The following is a 25,452-nucleotide window of genomic DNA, read 5'->3' on the forward strand; positions in this document are numbered from 1 at the left end:
TCCTTTTCACACATTGTACAGACATGTGCAGCACTAGCAGCACATTCTTGATGTTCTTTTTATGCAGGATCAAATGCCGTTTCAAACAGCCTGCCATTTTATACGTCCACCCGCAGTTGACACAGGTTAACTCTAGCAACTCAAGACTGCTTTTGTGGCCCATGAGTAGACTGATGCCTCATTAGACCAGTTCTGCTCAGGCATATTCTTCCGCACACCTCACACTGCAGACCAATTTGGCGCCGCCTCCCATCCACGGCTCCTTTCACCCTCCCTTTCCGGATATCGCGCATCAGCCGCTCATACTGGGTTCAATCCGCCTCAAATTTGCCCACACCTCCCCGCAAGGTCCTTCTCCACCCTCCGCGATCAAAAGCAAGACTCTCCCAGGTTCTTTCATCAATCTCACATTTTTTTAAGGTGGATCTTAAACAATCCTTGAATCTCAATTTAGGCTTTTGAGCCAGACGTCTTCCCTCAGCGAGCTCACCATAAAGGAGTTGTTTGAGAAGTCGACTATCTAACATCTTCACCACATGTCCACTCCATCTCAGACTATGCTTGATAACGTGAGCCTCAATGCTAAGGCATTCGGTCCGTGCAAGCACCTCCACATCACTGACATACATCTGCCAACCCACACCTAAGATTCGCCATAGGCACATCTGGTGAAACCGCTCGAGACATCTCAAATGCTCCTTGTATGTTGTCCAAGTTTCACAACCATAAAGAAGAGTAGAGAGAACGCATGCGGCATAAACCTTAATCTTAGTTGGCAGCAAGATCCCATGACATCTCCACAAACGTCCGTCCAACTTTCCGAAGGCATCATTTGCCCTGCTGATCTGTAACGATACCTCATCATCCAGAGCACCGGACATACTCAGTGTGTTACTCAAGTATACAAAATTAGCGACAACCTCTATCCTTGACCCAAAGATATAAACTGATGGCTCATAGTATGGCATGCCTGGAGCAAGCTGATACATTAATTTTTTTCAGATTGATGGTCAGGCCCAGTGCGCTGCAGGCAACCGCAAAAGTATCCACAAGATGCTGCATATCAGTCACCTTATGAGCCACCAGATCACAGTCATCTGCATAGAGCAAGTCACGAATTGTGTTGGTGAATACCTTTGTACTTGCATTGAAGCGCCTAATGTTGAACAACCCCCCAGTAGTTCGGTAACGAATATAGACACCATCAGAGCACCCCCCAAATGCCATCCGAAAGACCATGGTGAAATACAATGCAAAGAGTGTGGGTGTTGGAATGTTTCCCTGCTTAACACCATGTTCTACTGAGATAGGATCAGCCAGATTTCCCCTAACGTTGAGCACAGCCTTCATATCATTGTGGAAGAGCTTTAAGATGGTTACAAACTTGTCAGGACAGCCAAGCTTTTTCAGAATCTCCCACAAAGCATCCCTATTGACTGTATCAAAAGCCTTAGTTAAATCGATGATACAGTCCCTTTTGCTGTTCTATACATTTCTCCTGCAGTTGCCTGGCTATAAAAGTCATATCCACTGTCCCTAGACATCTTCTGAAACCACACTGCGACTCAGGCAAAACATTGTCAACAATGTGCTCAAGCATTCTGTCTAGCATGATCCTACAGAGCACCTTACCAACTACTGACAGCAAAGAGATGCCCCGATAATTTCCACATTCATCTTTACTACTCTTCCCCTTGTATACCACTATCATCAATGCATCCCGCCAATCCTGTGGAATACTCTCATCCCACCAAGCAGTCTGCAACAAGTCCGCTAAGCGTTGCATCATCTTGGGTCCAGAACATTTAAAGATCTCTGCATGCAAACGATTCAAGTCAGGAAACTTTCCATTGTTCAGCTTATGGACAGCTGCTTCAACCTCCTGGAGGGAAGGAACCTCTGCCAAGATATCCTTGACCGGATTGCTAGGAATCGACCTAATAAACTCCGGATCAACATAAGAAGGTCTGTTCAGGAGGTCATCGAAATGTTCCCTCCATCTATGAAGAATGTCTGCAGGGTCTCGAAGAAGATCCCCACCATCTCTCGAGCGCAGAGGAGCGATAGGTGATCTGGATGGTCCGTAAACCCTACGCAGTAAGCTGTATAAGACCTTGGTGTTGTTTGAATCTGAGGCGAGCTGTATTTCTTCAGCTTTCTGCCTCCACCATTCATCCTGCATGTTGCGCAACCTTCTCTGCACCTCGTGCTTGATTGCCTTAAACTTGTCCCTCAATCGATCTTGCTCACCATCCGTCAAACCACCTCCGAGATAATGCCCTGGCTTTTGAATCAAGCAAAGCCTGAATTTCAGTATCATTCTCATTGAACCAATCCTGATGTTTACGCTCACAATAACCTAATACTCTCTCACATACCTCATAGACAGACTCCTTAAAAGCAGGCCAAGTGTTTTCACAATCAATCTCTTCCATCTCCTTAACTAGTTTCTCCCTCACAATATTGTCCCTTAGACGGGCAACATATAGTCACTTTGGGGTAGCCAAACTAGCTCCCCTCATCTTGGGCTTCACAACACACTTAATCTTTGTACGGACCAACCGATGGTCGGTCCAGCACTCTGCACCCCACATGACACAAACACTGCAGATATCCCTCATCTCACATTTTCTGACTAACACATAGTCTGTCAAGTGCCATTTTTTGGAACCAGGATGCATCCAGGTCGTCTTGTATTTGTTTTTCTGCTGGAACACGGTGTTACCAATTTTAAAACTCATCTTTGAACAAAACTGCAACAACATCAGACCATTGCTATTACACTTGCCCACTCCGTGTTTACCCAGCACGTCCAAGGTTTCAAAATCTCTTCCCACCCTAGCATTAAAATCTCCAAGAATGAAGATCTTATCAGCAGAGGGAATGCGTCTAACTACACTGCACAAAGCAAGGTAGAAAGCAACCTTTTCATCTTCTGTTGCATCCATAGTGGGTGCATAGACACTCAAAAAAGTTGCATAGCGACCATTCACCAGAAGTAACCTCATAGTCATGATCCGGTCACTCACACCACAGGGAAGTTCTTCCAGGCTAGAAAAAATTGATGCGTTTATAGCGAAAACAACACCTGATTCCCTCTTATATCCATCTGCTCTACCACTCCAGAAAATGGTGTAGGCCCCAGCCAACTCAGAAAACTGTCCCTCATCAGCCAGCCTGGTCTCAGACAGAGCAACTATGTCCATGTCATAACGCGTTGAAATTCGGTAGATACAAGAGCAGATCTATGCTCTGGATGCGTTATTGCTGACGGCAAGTAAAGCGTCTGCACATTCCAACAGCCGATGGTCTTTGTCATATATTTCCTCACAGTAGCATGATGACGGCCGGGTCCAGGCTGTGGAGTCCTGAAACACCTGCCGGGCCAGGCCCTGGAAATTCCAGTTCCCTTATTGCCATTTACCTTTATAATCATATTTTCCAACTTCATTGAATGTTTTGCCGTTTTAGGCTACAGCCAGCCTTTTTCTTTTCTTTCCTCCTGCTATCAAGATACGCGAGACGGTAAAAAGTGTATCTAATTAATATCGAGCAATGCCTGTGCATGAGGATTGTTATAGTGGGGAAAGACTTTGCACCGAGACAATCCCACTCTCTAAACAACTGCCACATTGATCCAAAAAGAAGAGCAAGTCAGGATCATTGGATACAGCAGTCATCGCAGGTTTTATATCAGAGTTTTCCTTCTCCTAGGAAGGTTGCCTTCACTACGGCTTACAGAGCCCTCTCCACCCACCATGCCATTTGATCCATGACTGGAACTTAGGTTTCTGGGCACCAGAGCATATTCCACACGCCGGTGGGTCATATATGCCACAGCTTACAGGGCCTAAGCTCCTCTGGAGGTTTCTGTCAGGGTTACCTCACTCTTAGCCTTTGGTTAAATAACCTTGGCCCACAAGGCAGTGGAGGTCCAGTTATACAGGGTCTGTGGAAACTATCATTCATGACCATTTGCATATGCATAAGATGTCTGCCAGATGGATTCCCAGGTTGCTCACACCATTCCAGAAGCGAGAATGCGTTGAGTGCTCGAGGTTGAATTTAGAGATGTGCCAAGAAGATGAGTCAAAATTTTTCAAAAGATTGATTACACAAGATGAAAACTGGGTCTATCGCTATGATACAGAGACCAAAGCCCAGTCAATGCAGTGGAAGCACTTGGACTCACCACTTTCAAAGAAGGCAAGAGTGCACCCTTCCACTGGCAAGGTCATGCTCACAGTCTTCTGGGACCAGAACGGAGCAGTGATGACAGATTTCCTGGCAAAGGTACCACAATTACAGGAGCCTATTATGCTTCACTTTTGAGGAAATTAAGGGAAGCTATCAAAATCAAGAGGTGGGGCAAGATCAGCAAAGGTACCCTCCTCCTGCAGGACAACGCTCCAGTCCAGAACTCGCATGTCGCCAGATCAGAAGCACGGGCGTGTGGTTATGAAATTCTCCCTCATCCTCCCTACTTTCCTGACCTTGCACCCTCTGACTTTCACCTCTTCCCAGCCATGAAGTTGTTTTTGAAAGGAAAGCGTTTCCCAGATGATGCAGCTTTGATTTCTGAAGTCACGTTGTGGTTGTAGGACCAACCTGGGGTGTTCTACAAAAACGGTCTCCAGAGTTGCATCAAACAATAGGAGAAATGCATAACTCTGGGTGGTTCCTATGTAGAGAAAGACTAATAACTGTGCCAAGTTTCGTTGCTCTACTGCTATAGGTCAGGTGCATTACTTATTGCACGCCCCTCATACATACATAAATACATACATACATACATACATTTAAACATATAGGTAATATTTATATTATAGATAACTTGCAATTCTGAATTTTTGAGATGAGATGTGAATGCTCGTGTTATGTCGATTAATTTTTTCTTAGAGTTGCCCCCCTTACATTTTGTTTAAAAAAAAAAAAATATGCATGGGTATTGATCCTCCGTTTCGTAAAACATTTTTTTCACTAATATTAACACTTAGTATAGATATCCCGAAAAATTGAACCATAGGAAAACCTTTAACAAATATCTTAGTGACCTCTGATGATTGAACCTTTTTTATGATCTACAGACCCACCCTCAAACAAACTGTTCGAATTCTTGTAATGCTGAACCAACCTTCTTTTTCTTTAATAGGAAAAGAAGCATGTTTTCAACACCCGAAGAAGCTCGCATGTTGCAGCGATCGAAACATTGTGCTATAACACCCAAAATGGGAATAATAGGCCGATTAATCAACATAATGCAAGAATATGACTTGTTCACACCGTGGCCATTATTGTTTACCATCATGGAGACACTATAGTAGTAATGCCACAAACAACCTCACCTCAAATAAATAAAGGTGTGCTCTCCCTGCTACCGGCGCATAAAAATTAGGAGAAGAAGATGCAAGCAGTGTATCATGCTCTTTTAGAGAAGGAGCCACTGGTGAGATTTAATGAACATAAAGGATGCCAACCGAATACCTACTGTGAGAACTTGAATGCCTACTAGACACTATCCTCGACTGTCTAAGGTCTCTCTATACATACATTTTTCAGGACAACATGGCATGAACATATCTTTCCCTAGAAGTAAAGCCCGACCACATATTTGGGCGGCAAATGCTATATGATTTTGAATAAGATCACACACACACACACACACACACACACACACACACACACACACACACACACACACACACACACACACACACACACACACTAGTTTTTTGAGGGATGCTGTGCTTTCTCTAAGTGATGTTAGATCTAATAGTAATATGAAGATGGATACTCCACCAGACAAGGTGAATTCTTATTCTGGAATCCAGTAAGACCAAAAAAGAAAGATATAGTAAAACATTTTAAATGATCAATTGGAGAGAAGAAATATATGTTCTCAACTTCTTTACTCAGTGTTTGAGAGATAAAGAACTTTAATGGAACATTCGAATATCTATGTATCTCATATAGAGTTCAAGATTTTGCCCCAGATAGGGGCCCCTTGATTTCTGATAAATTCGACTGAAGCAAAATAAAACAAGAAATAGACATTATCCTCGACTCTCGAAGGTTTATCTGCACACAGATTTTTTAGGAAAACCTGATATGAGACTACTTTTCCTTACAAAACCCCTGACTAAATATTAAAAATCACATAAGATATGCTATGTATGGCTACCCCCACACTGCCTTATACGAAGAATGGTGCACTTTCTCTGCAGGGGTTTGTCAGAACAACCTGACATGAGGATACTTTTCCTTAGAAGTAAACCCTGACTAAATATTCAAAATCACATTTTTGCAGCCCAAAATAAGATCTCCTGAGTATGGCTTTTACAAGGAATAGTGTGCCGTCTCCAAAGATGTTACCTCAAGTAACAGCATGAAACTGGATACTCCAACAGACTAGATGAATTCTTGTCTTGGAATCCTGTAAGACCAAGAGACAACAAGATGGTCAATTGGGGAGAGGAAATTGATATTCTTAACTTCTTTATTAATTAAAACATTTGAGATGTAGAGGCGTATTGAATGGAATATTCAAATATCTATGTATTTCATCTAGAAATCAAGTGTTAGCCCCTAGCAAGGGGGCCTTGTTTCCTGAGACGTTTGATTGAAATAAAATAAAACGAAAGAAGGAAAAAACGGTATTTTGTTTGATCAGTAAAGAGAGAACCGATTTTATGAGGAGCAAAAAGTGCAATTGTAACCATATGAGTCGGTCAATGGCATCATCGACCTGCGTGTTACGTAAATGTTCTGGAAATGATACCGAACTGTAACACGATGAGCCAGTCGATAGGATAAAGGATATGAAGATCAGTCGGTAGACGTTTTTTTTGCCAGAATTGAAGAGTAATGGCATACCTTAAGGTGATGAGTGAGGCTGGCTTCTTCCTTCTTTCAGGATGATGTCTTCATTCTGGTGATCTTCCAGCTGGAATCTTCTTGAGGTTGGAGTTCCTTTGACTGGAATCGTCTTCAGACACTGTTTCGACATTTAAGGCAGAACAAAACAACGTGCAACACAGTTGTAATATATATGAGAAATCTTAGCTATTTTATTTCTATGCATAAATATTTTACAATGTTTTACAATGTTTTACAAAAATAATAAAAAGCACCTAATGCTTAAAACTGTTTAAATTATTAAATGGAGCTAGCTACCTAGATAGTCCTAACTCGTGCTGAGGGATAGGGTGTCCCCCTCCTCTCATTTGCAGAGAGCCAAAAAATATGTCTCCTTACGCAATGGCTGTCAGAATCGAAGAATAAAGTTCTGTCAATAATGCATTATGGGCCCCCTCTTTTTCTGTGCCGCTCCGCGCATGACCAAATCACTTCCCACATAGCTGCGAGGTGGCAGAGAACCATGACGACCAGTGGTACAAGCAAATAGTATCACACAAAGGACTTAATGTATGAACTCCAAGAAAGATTTACAAAGAGTTTCGGTGCTCTAAGCTATAATTTTGCAAACCCTATAGAGCGGACACAACGATCGTACTAAAGTAGCTGACAAGAAAGACGGGCATCACACAGAAGATAGCTTCTATATGAGATTGTTGGTTTGCAAACCTTGAAGACTGTTATTCAGAAAAAGTCTTATGGAAATGTTGTATCGCATTAGTTGCTGTAGTACTTGTAGTAGATGTAGTAGTAAGAACATCTTACAATTAGATTGAGGATAAGACGACAACCAGACATGTGTTAGGCAACACGATTTGCAGAATTGCTGGAATGACTCAGCTGTGAATTGTAATCTGTTGTCTAAATAGTTGGCTGAGTGCTGTTATGATAGACTTGAAATGGCCATCCACGGCCACAAGAAACTAAGGCTATTGCTAGTGCAAACAAAGTTAGTGGCGACTGAATCGCCAAACAATTGAAACGAACACTTAAAAGCAAATGGCTATAATAACCTACTCTTCCTTCTCGTTTGAATTCACTTTTTTTTCTCACTTCCTAAAGCAAGTAAGTTTTCACATGAACGTGTTCTCACAAAGTATTTTCAACCAATGAAAATCGTTTCAAACTCCAAAAAAGTAGCACATCCACGTGAAAGTAATAAACCAGTGAAAACTTAGAAACTCCTGTAAGACGTAGGCAAAAAATCAATTTTCTTCAGACTTCACCAGCCAACCACACATGGAAGAACCCAAGAACGTTACTCCCCCCTCCCCGGTGTGACTTTAGGCGGGGAGAGGTTAAAAAGAATTCAATGACCAACATTCCAGATCTCTCTCACACACATTCTTACGCACTAGAAATCGTCAGGCCAACAGAAAAAATCACTTACATCTACTTACAAGAAAAAAGTAAACCAACGTACACACATACACAATGCAACACTGCCAAATACTCACATACATATATTACTTACGCACAAATATTCACACTATGAACGTACTGACCTACACTATTCTAAGTCTTATGACTATTAACTCCGCTTTCTTCACCAAGCATGTGTTTACGTAAATTACTGAAAATAAGTTTATATTCTTATTTCTTATATGAAAATGCTTTGTTATAAAATTTCGTTTCCCTCAAATTTTCATTTACAAAACTCTGTTCATGTTTGTAGTTAGCACTTGCTAACTGGTGACCCTTTTATTATTTAAAATTTTTTTTTAATTTCCATTTTTATATGGATGCCCATTTATTTATCATTCATTTTCTTATTTATCTAACATAACTTTTACACCCAAATTATATGTAAATGCTAGTGCAGTTCTTAGTCATACTGCTATATAAAGGATAGCAACATGGCATACAGAGATATGTACTTGTAATGGAGGGGTCATCTGAATGTGTCTACGTGTCACTAAATGTCTATAGTGGTTCTTCACTATTTGAACCCTAAGTTATGTTGTTGCAGTCTATTTATGCTCCGTGATCGTCTAGGTGTGTGTTCTTAACATTTTCTTAGTGTGTGTGTCATGTATTTTCGACATACCTTATTTTCACCGCGTCGTTGATCTTGGTCCATATGGAATTCATTTGTTCTTAGAGGGGAAGCTGGAACCTGTTGGACAAAATGCATTCACTCCGAAAACGATGGTTGCTTTTATATTATCTTTATTTCACTTTCCAGGTGTCGACGCAGATGAATATGGAAAGTGAGTTTCTTTTGGTTAATTCTGTTAGTCTCCATCGTGAGACACGTCATCTCCTTCCCAAGGAGGGGGGGGCAACCGTTAAACCCAACTAAGTTCTGTTCTAAGTCCAATTTCCAACTATTCTTTTCAGCTAACTAGAACCACATGACCCACACGTACTTCCGGTGAAACTTGTCTATTTTATAGCTCAATAATGTTTTGACAACTTTTATCAAAACATCTTCGTATCTCATCTCTTGTTTATCTCGCCAGTTAATTAGATAGATAGGTAGATGGATAGATACATAGATAGATAGATAGATAGATAGATAGATCGAGAGGAAGAGATTAGTGGTTAGCGCACCAGCTCGTATGTAGCCATAATACTCTTTCATGGCTTTGTAGATATATAGAATACTAGAAAATGTACCCGGCGTTGCCCGGTATTAAACGTTGATCTTAGACCATCTGGAATTCATCTGGTTCTTGGGGTGAGAGCTGGAACCAGTTGGACAAAATGCACTTCACTTGAAAAACGATGGTTGGTTTTATATTTGTTTTATTTCACTTTCCGTAATGTCGACGCAGATGAATATGGAAAGTGAGTTTCTTTTGCCATATTGGGTTCTTCTTGGTTTACAATGTGAGAAATGGGGGTGGGGGAGTGAGACAACTATACTTATTCTTCTCTGCTAACTAGAACCACGTGAGCCACACGTACTTCCGTCAAGTGATCAGATGCTTCCAGTGAAACTTCTCCATGATGTGTTTTGACAAGTTTATCAACATCTCTAACCAATAAATAACTTCCAATATAAACTATTTTAAGAATATGACCAGGCAGATAGATAAACAGATAGATAGACAGATAGATAAGCAGATACAAAGTTAGACAGATAACTAACAAATACTTTCTTGTGTTCGAAACCACTATATAACAATATCCAAAGACAGTATCGTCGTTCAAACTAGTTCAAACAAAGCAAGCGAGCATGGCAAACGTCTACATGTCAAGAATTCAAAGTGGATTCTTCTGCGTTTCCATACACTGGATACAACATTTGGTATGTTCAATATCTACGTCTAGACAACACTACAGGCTGTTGATTTCACTTCATTTATACCTGAATGCCGCGATTGTACTTGTTTAAAGACGGTTCGTCTGACCTTAGTAAAAACAATACCATAATTTGTGAACATAAGAAAACCATTAATGACAGAAAGAGAGCAACTGTGGCATTTGAACTATTGGAAGTCTCCCATGAAGTTAGGAGTAACCTTTTCATAACCAAACAAAACGTTAAATAAAGAAGCACAAATACGTACTTGCTGCACTTGTGTGCTTTTTTTTTTTACCAGTGAGCGATCAAGAAGCAAATCTATTCATAAAAGTCTTGTTTACATACGCGCTCAGTCGTCAATTTCCCATGTGTGCCGTTTCTGGTATGCATCGTATAGTGGTTGTTAATTTGACTCAAACGATTAAAACTCATGCTGTTAGTGCAAGATTTTTGTGACCTTCCTTATGAGACCTGTTTGCAGCGGCTGAACTTTTTTTGCTGGAGCGCCGAAGACTGAGGCACGACCTAATTTTGACCTATAACCTGCCTTAAGATCTTCTCTTTACCCTGGCACCCAAACATGAACTAAGAGGACATGACTTGAAGTTGCTTCATCAGAAAGTCGCATTTTTCATCCGCATATCGGCTCCCTGGAATAGACTGCCACTTGAGGTTGTCACTGCACCAACAACGGATCAGTTCAAAATGAAGTTGAACAGGTGCTGGTCAACTGTATTTCTGACTGCCTAAATTTGCAGCGCCCTTCCCTTCCTTCTTGTTCGCTTTCCTCCTTTTTTTTTTCTGTCGTCTTGTGCCCTTCTTAATGGTAATGAAACAGGTAATGTTTTAACCTATGCCAAATAAATTGAATTGAATTGAAAAATTGAATTGAATAATGGAGTCTTTATTTATTTATTTATTTATTTGCAGACTTATCTTTGCTTCACCATGCTTCGGCCGACTATTCCTCTGGCCTTCCTCAGGTGGTAAACCGTGAGAGGATATGAATGCCGAGTATCTTAACTGTATCCTCAATAATTACTACCTTCCATAGTTGCTGTTGTCTTACCATGTTTTAGCCAACTAAAACTTTGGCCTGCTTTGATTAGGATTGAACCCACTATCTTCAGACAATGCTCACTTGAAACCGTAGAGATTCAACGCCTCTATCCACTGCACCATGGACTCCAAAGAAACTATAGAAATCAGTAATTACTGGGGATACAGTTATGATATTCAGCATTCTTATTAATCATCTGGTGAAGGCCAGAGGATGAATTGACCGAAACGTCGTAAAACAACAACAACAACTATAAAGATGAGGATAACAGTTCGCAACTAAATAAATACACAAATTACAAATCTCAAAGGATCCCGATAAAATATATAATGGAGTCTTGTTTCTATTTTTAAGGTTTTATTGGGGAGAGAAAGGTCGTCCACAAAGGAAAGAGACTAAAATTAATTTCTTCTAAAAAAGAGGATAAAATTAATTTCTGCTAACTTAACGACAAAGGAAAGTTTGGAGTTAGTAATTCTCTCTGATCCGTGCGTTTATCCGTTCGTGTGTTTTGCACTTTTCTCGATAACTATGCCTTGTTTTTTTTTTTTTAAATTTTGCACAAACATTAGTCATAATGAAAGTAAATTTTTGCCAGAACCGATTTTCCAAGATAACTCTGATTGATTTCCTAGGGGCATAATAGGTATAAAATTGCTTCCAAATCGAACGTCGTTCATGTTCGCACTTTTCTTAATAACCATGCCTTGAATTTTTCTGAAATTTTGCACAAACATTAGTCATGGTGAAAGTAAAGTTTTCACTCGTGGATGGGGACCTCGCATGTTCGGCTTGTTTACTTAGCTTTAAAAATGATTGACAAGCGGAGAGAGTCTTGAGAAAATTCACTTAGATTTCTGCATTGTCGGCACATATTGTCTGGCTTCTTTCTTGACTCGAACTGCTTCGAAACTCTGTAGTGAAGCCAAAACTACTACTTCTCCATTATATTTCTCTTTCTCTCTACTTTTCCCTTCCTTCCTTCCTTCTTTTCTCTCTATGTGACCAGAGGTTGTAGCCAATCAGGACGGAGAACAGTTCTGGTGGAAAAGAAGGAGATACAAAATGTTTTGGAAGCAAAAAAGACGGGGAGACGAGTTGTTCCAGCGTAAGGGGGCAGATGAAAATCCCGAACTTTCTATGACCCGATACCACTTGTACGCTAAAATGTATATAAAACCATTTCGTTTTGAAATGCCTTTGTTCTTGAGTATTATTTCCAGGTTTCTAGACCGTTCCAACACCCCGGTCTTCTTATTAATTTCGACGATTCGCCAAAAGGGGGACCCGCCGAAATGGTGACCTACCTAACAAGATTTACATTATGGTAACCGCCATAACTCTATCATAACACGCGAACATGTGATCGTTTATCATGTGATATCATCGACACCTGCTACTAACGTGTTTTGTAGAGGCAGATAACTCTTGGGGCCCTCGCCTCATTCAATGCTAGGTGCACTGCGTGTATTTCCATTTACTGGCAGGTTATCCTCACATGTACTTGATGTAACCCTCGCCAATATTCATACTAGTCAACTTAATCTCTATTTACTGGCATAGGGTCCCAATATTGGTGAAATATGTACACTTTTTGAATCATTGGATCCTGCTGTGTTTCTTGAAAGCTGAGAAAGAGAGAGAGAGAGAGAGAGAGAGAGAGAGAGAGGGAGGGAGAGAGAGAGGGAGGGATAGAGAGAGAGTGAGCGAGAGAGAGCGAGAGGGAGGGAGAGAGAGAGAGAGAGGGAGGGAGAGAGAGAGGGAGGGATAGAGAGAGAGTGAGCGAGAGAGAGAGCGAGAGGGAGGGAGAGAGAGAGAGGGAGGAAGAGAGAGAGAGAGCGAGAGGGAGGGAGAGAGAGAGGGAGGAAGAGAGAGAGAGAGAGAGAGCGAGAGGGAGAGAGAGAGGGAGGGAGAGAGAGAGAGAGAGAGACCAAGTCAGATGAATGATTTGTAAGGCCTAATGATTTTTATTTCGTATCTTTGTTTTGTGTTTAGGGTAGTATTATAATTTTTAGTGATAATCTTGTGAAAATATTTTTTTGTGATAATCTTATGAAAATCCATTGTTTCAGGCATAATGCGTGGGGTTGTTTATCTTGGTGTGCCGAGTCCCGTGCGCCAACTTCACTTCCTCTACTCTCCAGACCACCAAGTTTCAGATCAGACGAGTCACTTTGCCTGTGACTTGATTGCAACGTTAAAAAACGGTATGACAAAGCGTCTGACATCTTCTGCTTCCAACCCATTAACTGCGATCACTATTTTACCGGGGTAAGTTTTACTTTTTACCGTGGTGATCTTTTATCTAATGCAATAACTTTTTTATTTTACTTGGTAAGTTTTTTTTACCATGGTAATTTTTTTACTTTAAGTCTTTTTTATTTTACTGTGGTAATTTTCTTGCCTGTGATAAGCTTTCTATTTTTACCGTGGTAAGTTTTTTTTACCATGGTAATTTTTTACTTTAAGTCTTTTTTATTTTACTGTGGTAATTTTCTTGCCTGTGATAAGCTTTCTATTTTTACCGTGGTAAGTTTTTCTTTATTCTCTGGTAAGATTTTTTTTTCTGGTAAGTTTTCTTTTTTTACCATGTTAAGTTTTCTTTTCCTGCCGTAAGTTTTCTATTTTAAGCATGGTAAATTTTCTATTTTTAACGTGGTAAGTTTTATATTTTTATGCTGTTAAGTTTTCTATTTAAATCGTGGTAAGCTTTCTATTATTGTGGTAAGTTTTCTGTTTTACCGTCGTAAGTTTTCTTTTTTACCATGTTAAGTTTTCTATTTAAATCGTGGTAAGTTTTCTTTTTTACCATGTTAAGTTTTCTTTTTTTAGATTTTAACTATTTTACATATTCCAACTCATAGATTCCTATTCGATGGTGTTCAAAAAAAAAGTTCACAAGTAAATCATAAGAGAGAATATGTTTCTGAATTTTTGAGATGAAGAATGATAATTTTTATTAATCGGATTATTCAGACTACAGTTCTCATTCTTAGTGGGTTTTTTTTCATAACGTTTCGGTCGATACGACCTCGGACCTTCTTTATTTGTATCTTGTCAACCTCTGCAATCTGAAGGGGATTTTAAATGAAACCATTTATTTAAACCATAGGAGTAACACACTCCTGTTCCATCAGTAGAAATCTTAAGTAATTCGTAATTGTATTCTTCGTATCATCTGCATTGATGAGTGAACCTTCAACCTCCAGAAAAGTGTCAATTACAACTGAATTTAACCTAGTACTTTATCCATTACGCCAGAGGTTACATCGGCTGAAACATTTTACAAATAACGCTCAAGACGAGATTAGTTTTTTTCCTACTGTTTTTTCACCCCAAACAAGGCACAGCGACACTTAGTCGTGAGGGGCTACAACTTGGGACAAAATTTTCAGAGATGCTATTAAGGGAGTTGAGGAGTGAGATATTTGTTTACATTACACTTGAATTTGTGGAGATTCATGATTTTCGGATGTTTACGCGTCGCTTGTCATAGACAAAGTGTGTAAACGCATCAGTACGCATAGGCTCGATACACCCATCCAGTTAAAAAAGAGAAAAATAATAAACATTAATTAACCAATGGAAGCAGGGCTCGTTAAAAATAAATTTAACAATTAATGTGTCTGTGGGAGCCGATTAAAAATGGAAAAAATCTGAGCACTTTTGTAAATTTCTCTATTGAATATTATATTGTACCTAATATATAGTACTGATTTCAAAAGTTAAAAAAAATAACTTGAGTGCCATCAGCTAAAATTGGAAAAAAAAAACATTCAGCACTGCAGCTGCGTTTCCTACCATTTGTGCTATCGACGGATAGATGATAAAGATTTAAAATAAAACTAGTTCAAACTATGAATGAATTTGCGCATGTGCAAAAGTAATAGAAATATATTGGCAAGTTGAAATGAGCATTTTGCATTTGAACTTACCAACATATATATGTTCGCATTCATAATTCATTCAAATAAAAATTTTACTTGTTATAAACGAGTAGTTTATGAGTTTATCGGTTAAATATTTACCGACAGATACCAGCACACACATACATACATCTACTGTTTTATTTATATAGGCAAGGAAATAATAGAAATGAAAAAAAAAAAATAAAAAGGGAGAATAGTTGCTAATAAAGGAATCTGGGCTTAGAGTGTGCAGGCATGTGGGTTCTCCTTGATTCCCAGGAAACGCCGGATGTGCCTTAAGGGATTAAAATTCTACAACTTCACGAAAATGTATTTCAATTAGTGTTACTTGACGTATATTTCTCCTACTGAAACAATGCAGAATAAACCCATCTATGCGTATTGTTTGGATTTTTCGGACTATTGTTCACATCATGAGGGCTTTTTTCACAAGACACTTCAACCTGAATTCGACAAGATAAACGGGAAGTAGAAATTTCGAATTATTTCATCCAGTAGGGTAGCATGCTCTCATTCCATCAGCCATGTCTGGGTCTGTGGTGTGTTTATGTATAACTAGCCTGGGTGCCAGGCGTTGCCCGGATATTTGGAGGTGTGTGTTAAACAAACAAACAAAAAAAAGTGGTAGTAGGCAGGCAGGCTTGAACCTGTACTCTGAAGGAGGAAAAGAATGTGAAAAAAAACGTGACGTCTTTGCTGTTGCTTCCATCGTCAAACCGGAAGTAGCGAAGATTTAAATTAAGGCTAGTCAATAGAAAAGAGGGGATGACTTTCGGAAATATCGGCGAAAAAAGCAACCCCTCCTTGTAGATAAGTGCCCAGTTGAGGGTGAAGGAATTTATGTTTTTGGCCAATTTTTCGATATTTGTCGTCCGAAGGGTCGAGCTTCAAAATGATACCAACCTCGTGAACATCCGTCGCCTCTGTCAAAAGTTTTAGGCAGACATACATACATACATACATACATACATGATGATTGCAACGTCTTGTCAGACGAATGCCACTCCCTCAGACACTTAAAATCCATGAGCTCAAAAATGACTTTTTTTTTTAGTCCTACCGGTGAATTCACACGCACAAGCAGGCGTAACACTGGAGACGGTCATTGAGATCAATTATTACATGCTTCGAACATTTCAAGCCTCCACGTGTCACAACTTTTCCATCGCCACAGGACCATTTTTACAGACAAATGCCTGAGGGAGTATCTATACACAGATGATGTTACAGAGTCTTAGTTTTGTACGACAACTAAGTCTCTCTCTCGGTTCAAAATGTTGAGATCCAACAACAAGCAAGAGCAAGATAGACAGCAACAAGTTAAACTGCAGACCAGCTTAATGCGGGTACTGATCTCCCGCTTTATGTTTTAAAAAAAAAAAATATTGAACGCTTCACAAATTTGCGTGTCATACATACATACATACATACATTTAAACAGACAGGTAAGATTTATAATATAGATAAGAGTGATGTGACCTCCAGTGTGTGTTTAACCGTGTGTGTGTATGTGTGTGTGTGTGTGTGTGTGTGTGTGTGTGTGTGTGTGTGTGTGTACACAAAACAGTTCACAAATATATGGGACTAATTTTTTTCCTGTCTGATGGATTCATCCAGAGGCTCCTTTTTGTCATCATCGGTGCTGGAACAAAGATTCCTTTCCCTTAGCAGACAATCTGGTTATATAAAAACCTGGCTTATTCTTATCCCAACCTCGGATGTGTCTGCAACTCTGTTATTACATTCTAACTTAACTTCGGCTCTCCCCCCTTCTAGCCGTTCTCAAGAAGTCTCAACCTCTCTCGTCGAGTTATAGATTTCAACTTTCCCAAAACTCAATCTCTACAAAATCCACGAAAGTTCTTAAGTGACCTCGAGGTCAAATTGCGTCAGACTCTCAGAGGTCCACATATCTAAATTGTGGCGTGATCCACCTTTGATTATTGTTTTGGGTTTTTTTTGTTTATAAATATGATAATTTAGAGTTAACTTTAACTGTAAACATTTCCCTTCAAATATTCTTTCGACAAACTAATGTAAACTATTTTTCCCAAATCCTAATTTCTAAACAATAACAATTATATTTCGATTTAGTCATGAAAATCTATGATGAGTTCGGAGTGCTCCATACAGCACTCATTCACAATTATATTTTGAGTGTCGTCTACACTGATGATTGAAACTTTTGGCCTTTTGGTCAAGATCAAAGTGGAAGAATTGGTTGGAGGTACGGTCAAAGGTGGAGGCTGCAGTCAATTCGTGGCTTCCTAGGAAACTTTCCTTAAAGGGTAGAGCTGAGGCGTGCGCCACTTACGTCTTTCCTCTCATCCTTTACCGACTGGCCGTACTTCCCCTGCCTGCACAACACCTAAAAGCTCTTGTCGAACTCTTGTCCTCGCTCCTTTGGGACAGAGGAAGACACTCGGTGAGCAGACAGGTCTGTATTCAACGTCCGTGTGAGGGAGGCTTGGGAATGCCGGACTTGAAGTGTCATCGAGATGCTGAGAGGCTGGCCTTCCTGAGCCACTATATGCAGGAGGACCAACCGTGGCACCCCGTGGTTACTGCCGCCTTCCCCGACCTCGTTCTCGACCCTTCCATCGAGAGCCGTCGCAGGCCGCGGGGAGAATCTGCCTACATGAAAGAGTGCCGAGCCGCGCTAAAACGACTACCAAGGTCCAGTGACCTTGTGACTGCTACCCGTAGGGAACTCCACAGGGATCTAGTGAAGGGGGCCGCTGACGACCCGCTATGCGCGCGTTTGGGGTGGCAGCAGAGTGAGATCCGCTCCGCGTGGAGCTGGGCGCCAGGTTCGAGTCATCTGAACAATTCGGAGTTCTCTCTGACCTGGCGATTGGCCCGAAATGCACTTCCACTCAACAACATACAATGCAGTTCTGGGTTTCTGGAGTCGCCTGATTGTCCCCGTTGTGGGACAACGGCTGTGGAAACTACGGATCACGCTTTCTTCGATTGCCGCGAACTCCGCCAGTACTGGTCGTATGTCAGTGGGGTGACGGCTCGCATCGATCCTGAGCATCTTCGCCCAATTACTGTATCCAATGTTGTGGACAACGTGAGGCCGCCGTGGGACCGAGAAAGACAAATGGTCTACGTTACGATTCTGGCCGTGGCGAGAATGGTGATTTGGACGTCGCGTCTGCAAGGTTGCCGGGGGGTGTTGTCTTTTTCTGATCAAGATCTGATCGCGTTCTGTAAACACCAACTACGGGTGAAGATCAGATGTGATAGAAGAAGGCTGCATCGCGCGGCATTTGACAGAAGATGGATACATGTGGCAAGTCTGTGTGTACGAAGAGGAGCCAAATTTGAATACGTGTTCCCCGCCTAGGTGTGGAACGCGCAGTTCTGTAAAGTTAAATTAAACAAGTAGTCTCTCAGCTAGCTGAGTGTGTGTTCCATCCCTCCCCGATTAGGAAGCCTCCAAGATCCCCATCCCCTCTTACCTGCAATTTTTGTTTTCACCCCTTCCTCTAAATTTTACCCATCTTGGAGAAAAAGAAATACAAACTAACCTCCATCCCTTACCCACAAAAATTTCTTTTCTCCATTCACCCCCATCTAGAGGGCATCCCCACCTAGAGACTGACCCGCAGAAGCGAGGTTCCTTTTACAAACCTAGTGGAACGGGCAGTCTATCAACTAGACGGGGTTGGGAGGGTCCTACTAATCACCTTTTGTTTTTTCTTCCCCCTCCCTCGACACAAATGAATTATTGTTACCATTTTATTGTTATCTTTTTTGTTTTTACACGTCAATAAAAAATGTTTTAAAAATTGGGAGTTACTAGGACGTCCCCCAATATGAAAGGGTGAATGCGGTATTATGGTGAAAGAAGATACTAGCTGGGAGAAACTTTTGACTTTGTTTAGTTCTGGAGTGACAAGGATGACCAACGACCCCCAAAATCCCCCCTTTTGAGTTGGCCATGTGCCTAAGTTTTTTGTTCATCGTTGATTTTTTTTTCTGTATTTTTTTAACATGAATAAAAGATTTAATATCTCAAAGTGTAGTATCTGTTCTTCAGATGCTGCACTTCATTTTCTTGTTCTCTTTCGTTAGAGGAGAAGTCCTTCACGACTGAGACACTTTTTATTTTTGTACCTTTTCTCCACGTTAAAAAACGACCCTGGTGTCTAACTCTGTCCCGTGGGGAGGCATAGTAAATAGGTACACTGATGATTGAAACTTCAACCTCCAGAAGCAATGGCCAAGAACACATTGCCTGAAAGTACTTCTTTTAAACTCCTCGGCCTAATGTTTACAGAGAAATATGAACTGGAATAGATACATTGAGAGCATTGCCAAGGCTGCTGCAAGGAAGGTTGGCTCTCTCTACCGTGCTAGAAAACTACTTACGCCTGCCAGTATCCTATACCTTTATAAGGCAACCATTCGCCCATGGATGGAGTACTGTTGTCACATCTGGGCTGGTGCATCTGCTGCTTGTCTCTCGCTCCTGGACAGGCCTCAAAAGAGAGTTGCCAACCTGATAGGTCCTGAACTGTCATCTAGGCTTCAGCCTCTGTCCCATCGACGAGATGTTGCATCCCTCTGCCTGTTCTACAAATACTTTAATGGTGAATGCTCTGACGAACTGCAAACACTTGTACCTCCCTGATGTAACTGCCCCCGACAAACCCGACAAGCTACTAAGTCCCATCCCTTTACAGTAGAGATCCCTAGGTGCAAGAAAGCCTTTTACTCCAATAGTTTCTTCCCCAGAACTGTGGGTCTTTGGAATTCCCTTCCGGGATTCTGCTTTCCCAACTGCACTGATATGCAGAAGTTCAAGTGTAATGTTAACAAACATCTTTCTACTCATCTCCCTTCATAATGACCCCGCTAATTACAGTCCCTAATAGTAGCCCCTGCTTCAAAGTAGCATTGTGCCTTGTTTGGGGTGAAAATTGAATAAAAAAAAAAAAATTTACAACTGAACTTTACAAAGTACTTTTGTTATATGATAACCGGGCAACGCCGGTTAGAAAACAATTACTCAGAATCTTTCCGTTTCATATCTGTTTTTCTTTAGCTGACAGAATGACAAAGGGAAACGATAGTTCAGCTCTGCGGTTTTGAGAAATTTAGTTAATTTTGGTTGAGTTGATTGCAAGACATGAAAGAGACAAGATGTGAGGATCAAGGTCTCCTCAAAAAAGGGGGGATATGGTTTGTCCATATGCCAGAATCGCCGGTCCACTACAGCCTGCTGAGATAATACCTATGGAGTGGAATAAAATATATATATATATATATATATATATATATATATATATATATATATATATATAAAACAACAATCATCCTCTTGTGTTCGTTTGGCATGCATTTTTTTTTTTTACATGGAGGTCACCACTTATGAAGGCCCGGAAGCCACTCGAGGATAAGGGTTATTGCGTGTACAGTAATCAATGGATAGTATCGTAGTAATTGCTAGTATTGGAGATTTGATAAAGTTTCTTACTTAAGGGGGCGGGCGATTAATCAGGAATTTGTTTATGTTGGACTTGAAGACATCCAAGTTGTAGTCAGGTGGGAAACAGGCAAACGGAAGAGAGTTCCACAGGCGTGTAGTTCTAAGAACGGAGCTTTGTTTATGGAATCTACACTTTGATTTAGGCACAGATAAAGAGTGGGGAAACTTACTGAGTCGTTTCGTCTTTGGATGGCAGAATCAACTCTCAAGATGATTGTTGCAGAGCCCTTTACAGCTAAGCAGAGCCAGGTATGTCTTCACGTCATGTATTATTGTATGTATCCGTGCTATATGTAATTGCCCCCCCCCACACACACTAAGAGACATTGCTAAACGATCACAGAGACACTAAGAAACACTAAGCTAATGATCACGGCCCGACAAATAGATAACGCTACAGACATTTCACTCATAAATATAGGTTAGAGAATACTATAAAAAGGGTTTCTTCAGTCTTAGACAGTCTATGGATACCCACAAAGGGGTGCCTGTGCATGAAATTTTTGTGGCAAGAGTTGCGCAATCTCCAACCACACCTCTCCTGAGTCGACATTGTTAAATACCAGTGGCAAGTGAAGCGTCTGTATAGGCTGACTGGAAACAAATGCCGAGATAAGCAGAGAGGACATACAGCACCTAGAATTCCAAAATGATCACCCATCTGGTATTAACTAGGCTCGTCGTTGCTTAACTTTGGTGATTTGATGAGAACCAGTGTGTCAATACGATTATGCCATATATGAGAACATTATAGTAATATAACAGTAAAGACCCCCCCTCTTTATAAGACACACCCAAATTTCCTTACAGTAGAACAGTTGGCTTGTATATATAAACGTTCATGTGTTCATATGTCTATTTTTCATCTAGTTTTCTTATATTTGTATGTGTCGATATATTCACAGATACAGTTCAATAACAAACATAGCATTTACAACAAAAAGGGACGGATAACAGTTCTTTGTTCTTTTCAGCAACTTTTTTTACAAATGTTCCCCCATTGGAAAGCTGCACACATGGTCCTACATTCCTTACACTTGATAGACGTTTGACCCCTCACTTCACCAGGTGCTTCAAGCCATTACGACTGGTCAGCTCAACTCTGTCTCCTTCAAGCTCTAAATACTGACTAAAACTCTAGATATACAAAACATATCCCTTCTAATGACGTCATCAACACATATCACTCATGTCAAGTTAGAGAACATTATAGTAAAGTAACAGTAAGGACCCCCCCCTCTCCTTATAGGGACACACACCAAAATTTTGTTACACTTTACCCACTATTAAATGATTTACTAAGAAAAAAGGGTAAAATCCATTGAAAGCGGTCGGTGGTTCTATGAGAAAATAAAGCTGTGTACGCATTATAAATGTTTCTTTTCTGTGTCTTACGTTATACATTAATACATTAGGGGTCATTTCGAGTTAAAAGTTTATTTACTGCACTCATCTGGACTAAAGAAAATCATGATTTAAATGTGTATGTCTTGTCTAAATATTAACGATAATTCTCTGATATGGCCGACAAGACGGGTGATCAAAAAGTCAGATCGAGCGTACCGGAAAACGAAATGAGGTCTCATTTCGTTAGTCTCATTTCGTTTTCCGGTACGCGGTACGCTCGATCTGACTTTTTGATCACCTGTCTGGTCGGCCATATCAGAGAATTATCGTTAGTTATTTAGACAAGACATACACATTTAAATCATGATTTTCTCTAGTCCAGATGAGTGCAGTAAATAAACTTTTAACTCGAAATGACCCCTAATGTACTAATGTAACGTAAGACACAGAAAAGAAACATTTATAATGCGTACACAGCTTTATTTTCTCATAGAACCACCGACCGCTTTCAATGGATTTTACCGAAAAAAGTATTGTTCGACTGAATACTCCAAAAAAACAATTTACTAAGTCCTTACTCCGCGGAGTTTCATCAGAGGACAGAAAGAAATCAGCAAATTATATAATTTGCTGATTTCTTCCTGTCTTCTGCTGAGAAGATTAGCAAGAATAACATTCGTTGAAATTCGTTGGATTAAATAAAGGGTTCTGTATGAAATTCCATGCAGATTCCCGAGTTCAACAGGAAGATTCCTGAGTCCGACAAGATACACATGAAGAAGGTCGAAGGTTATAACGACCGAAACGCTGTGAAAATTACACCAAAAATGAGAACTGTAGTCTAAATAAATCAAATAATACAGATTATCAATCCTCATCTCAAAAATTCATAAACATAAATCCTTCTTTACCAATAATTGAATAAATAAAAAAGGGATTAGAGTGTTATAAGCTGAGAGCCAAAAGGTCACAGGTTTCCTTATTTGATGCAGGTCACTGTATACATTTTCTTTCATTTTACACCCCTCTCAACCTTTGTAACGTTGTAGAGGGAAAGGAGTTTTTTTTTTTGTCTGCGATGATTATTATTGACTACCAGAACCCGTGGAAATTCCACAGGGGATTCGTTCATATGTAATATATTGATGCTGGCATTCTGTAGATGTTCAGCATAAATAGAGACACTCTGATATTATTGTAGCTCTTTTGTCTGCAAAAGTCTTGATCTAAGCTAGCAGGGACGATCGGCGTAACCTAGCTTAGCACAGCATAGCCCGGTCATAAAGTACGCTTAAATATGATATTTTAATTCTTGCAGATTTCGTATATTTTATTATAGAGTTAATGTTCTATCGATTTTTATATATTGTAAAGTTGCGATTTCAAAAATAAAAGAATACATCCATATGATTTGGGTGCATCGGCTTCAATTGAAACCGAATCCAAAACTTATGAAAAAAATATATGTATATGTATATAACTTGATTTACTTCAGCTATAATCGAAACTGAAACCAAAACTTATGAAGAATTCTTGGTAAAATTATCTATTACCAGAATGGAAGTCCATAAAAAATTAAACGACAGTCACTCGGATGTAAGCGTGACACACAAAATAAATAACACGTTATCCTATTAATATGTAGATATTTACTATGCCTTCCCACGGGACAGAGTTAGACACCAGGATCGTTTTTTAATGTGGAGAAAAGGTACAAAAATAAAAAAATTGTCTCAGTCATGAAAGAATTGCTCCTCCACCGAAAGAGAACAAGAAATGGAAGTGCAGCATCTGATGAACAGATACTACACTTTGATCTTGGCCAAAAGTCCAAGAGATTTATTTGCTCCCCCACCGAGCAAATTAGGCACAAGGCCGATTTTTTATGTGAGGAGTGAAGGGAGGGGGAAGGGAAAAAGGGGACCAGCTCCCGAGAGGTGGGAAATGGGAGCTGGTTAAAGGTCAGGCATGTGGGGTTGCCCCCACATCTGGTCTTTGCTAGTCATAGCTTGCAGCATCTGAAGAACAGATACTACGCTTTGATCTTGGCCAAAAGGCCAAGAGCATATGTAGATATGAGTCTATTATTATTACGGACGTGTGTCTCTTATCGTGTGTAGCCATTATCATTAGTTTATGTATGTTTATATGTCTATGAATGTGGTCGTGTCATCGCTAGTATGCGTACATATGTATTGCAATAAAGGTCATCTTGTTTCTGTTCCTTTTATTTCTCTGGAGAATGCATTTCATCCCATTACTGTTTGAGACTGAAAGAATATCTAACAAAAAACATAACACCGATTTTATGGCACGGCTCTTTATTTGTCTCGCGAGTGAACAGGAGGGGGGAGAAGCATCAAACTTTCTTATATTTCTTTTCTTCCAACTCATTCCGAGTCTTCCGTCTTGTCCAAAGTCGGAAGGCAAAACTCTCACGTCCGTCTCACCCAAAATCAGAAAGCAAACTCTCTTTGCATGCGAACGAAAAGATATCTTTTTCCTCTTTTGCATGCATTGTTTTTCTTTCACATGAACTCAGTCACCTCGATTGTCATCGCTGACCCTAGCTACCGCATTTGATATACGTCAACCTTAATCCCTCGAACTGTTTTTGCACTAACCAACCTGCCACCAACTTATAATTTCCAACATGCTAGTGTAACCCAGTGTGATGCTATCCCTTCCAAGGGGATCCCTTTGTCACGTAAGAGTCGATCCTCTGTCATAGGACCAAATCTGACCCTGTCCTTCGTCGTTCAGCAAGGTATCTCAGTGTGGCAAGAACCGTCAATCGATTTGATTGGTCTTAATTTTACGATCGGGTTGATATGTCGCTGCTTTGTCGATCTGTCACACTAGAAGGAACGCAATTTCATGCACATAAAAGAAAGAAACAACTCAGTGCTGTATTCTACTGATTAAATTCAAGATAAGATATACAAATATATAGTTATATACAATTGTTCGTAGTTCAATTTTGATTTTGACAGACTCTGCTGAGTCCAAAATAGGTTAATTTCTCTCTGTATTGCCGTGGAATGATGCGGGAAGAGAGGAGTATGGCAATTCTTTGATTGTGCTTGATTCTCTCCAAACTCAGCTCAAAATCTGCGGTTTCGACACTGGGACCTGTTCATATACTCAGGTGAGGGGTGAGCCGGGACCACTTCCTGGACCAATCGTATCCAGTTACATCACCCCAGAGGAGTGCACCTGTTGATTGCAGGAGCCATTCTCACAACTGAAAGATCAAGCCCATTATATCAGTTTGGGGTAATTGTACTCAAAGGCTAAACATTTCTCCTCTCACCTTGAGTCATCATTCATTTGCATCGAAAACGAAATTATGCCTCCATTACCTCATCTCAAAGTGACATTGAGTTGTCGCTTTTTCATAAAACAATCAAATTTACAAATCTAATCTTTCTATCAGCAAGGTCTGTTGCCA

General features: G+C 40.3%; 1 protein-coding gene across 4 annotated transcripts in view; it reads left to right on the top strand.

The window, feature by feature from the left end:
* LOC145240063 (WD repeat-containing protein 93-like) overlaps positions 1-25,452 on the top strand; it is a 127,892-nt gene that overhangs the window by 87,397 nt on the left and 15,043 nt on the right. For all 4 annotated transcript variants that reach the window (XM_080103686.1, XM_080103687.1, XM_080103688.1 and 1 more), the window contains one exon: positions 13,298-13,496. In XM_080103686.1, the coding sequence (XP_079959812.1) occupies positions 13,298-13,496 (199 nt within the window). The remainder of the gene's footprint in view (positions 1-13,297; positions 13,497-25,452) is intronic.

Source organism: Euprymna scolopes, chromosome 19, assembly GCF_053919585.1.
Source record: "Euprymna scolopes isolate OS-2025 chromosome 19, ASM5391958v1, whole genome shotgun sequence".
Taxonomy (NCBI): Eukaryota; Metazoa; Mollusca; class Cephalopoda; order Sepiida; family Sepiolidae; genus Euprymna; species Euprymna scolopes.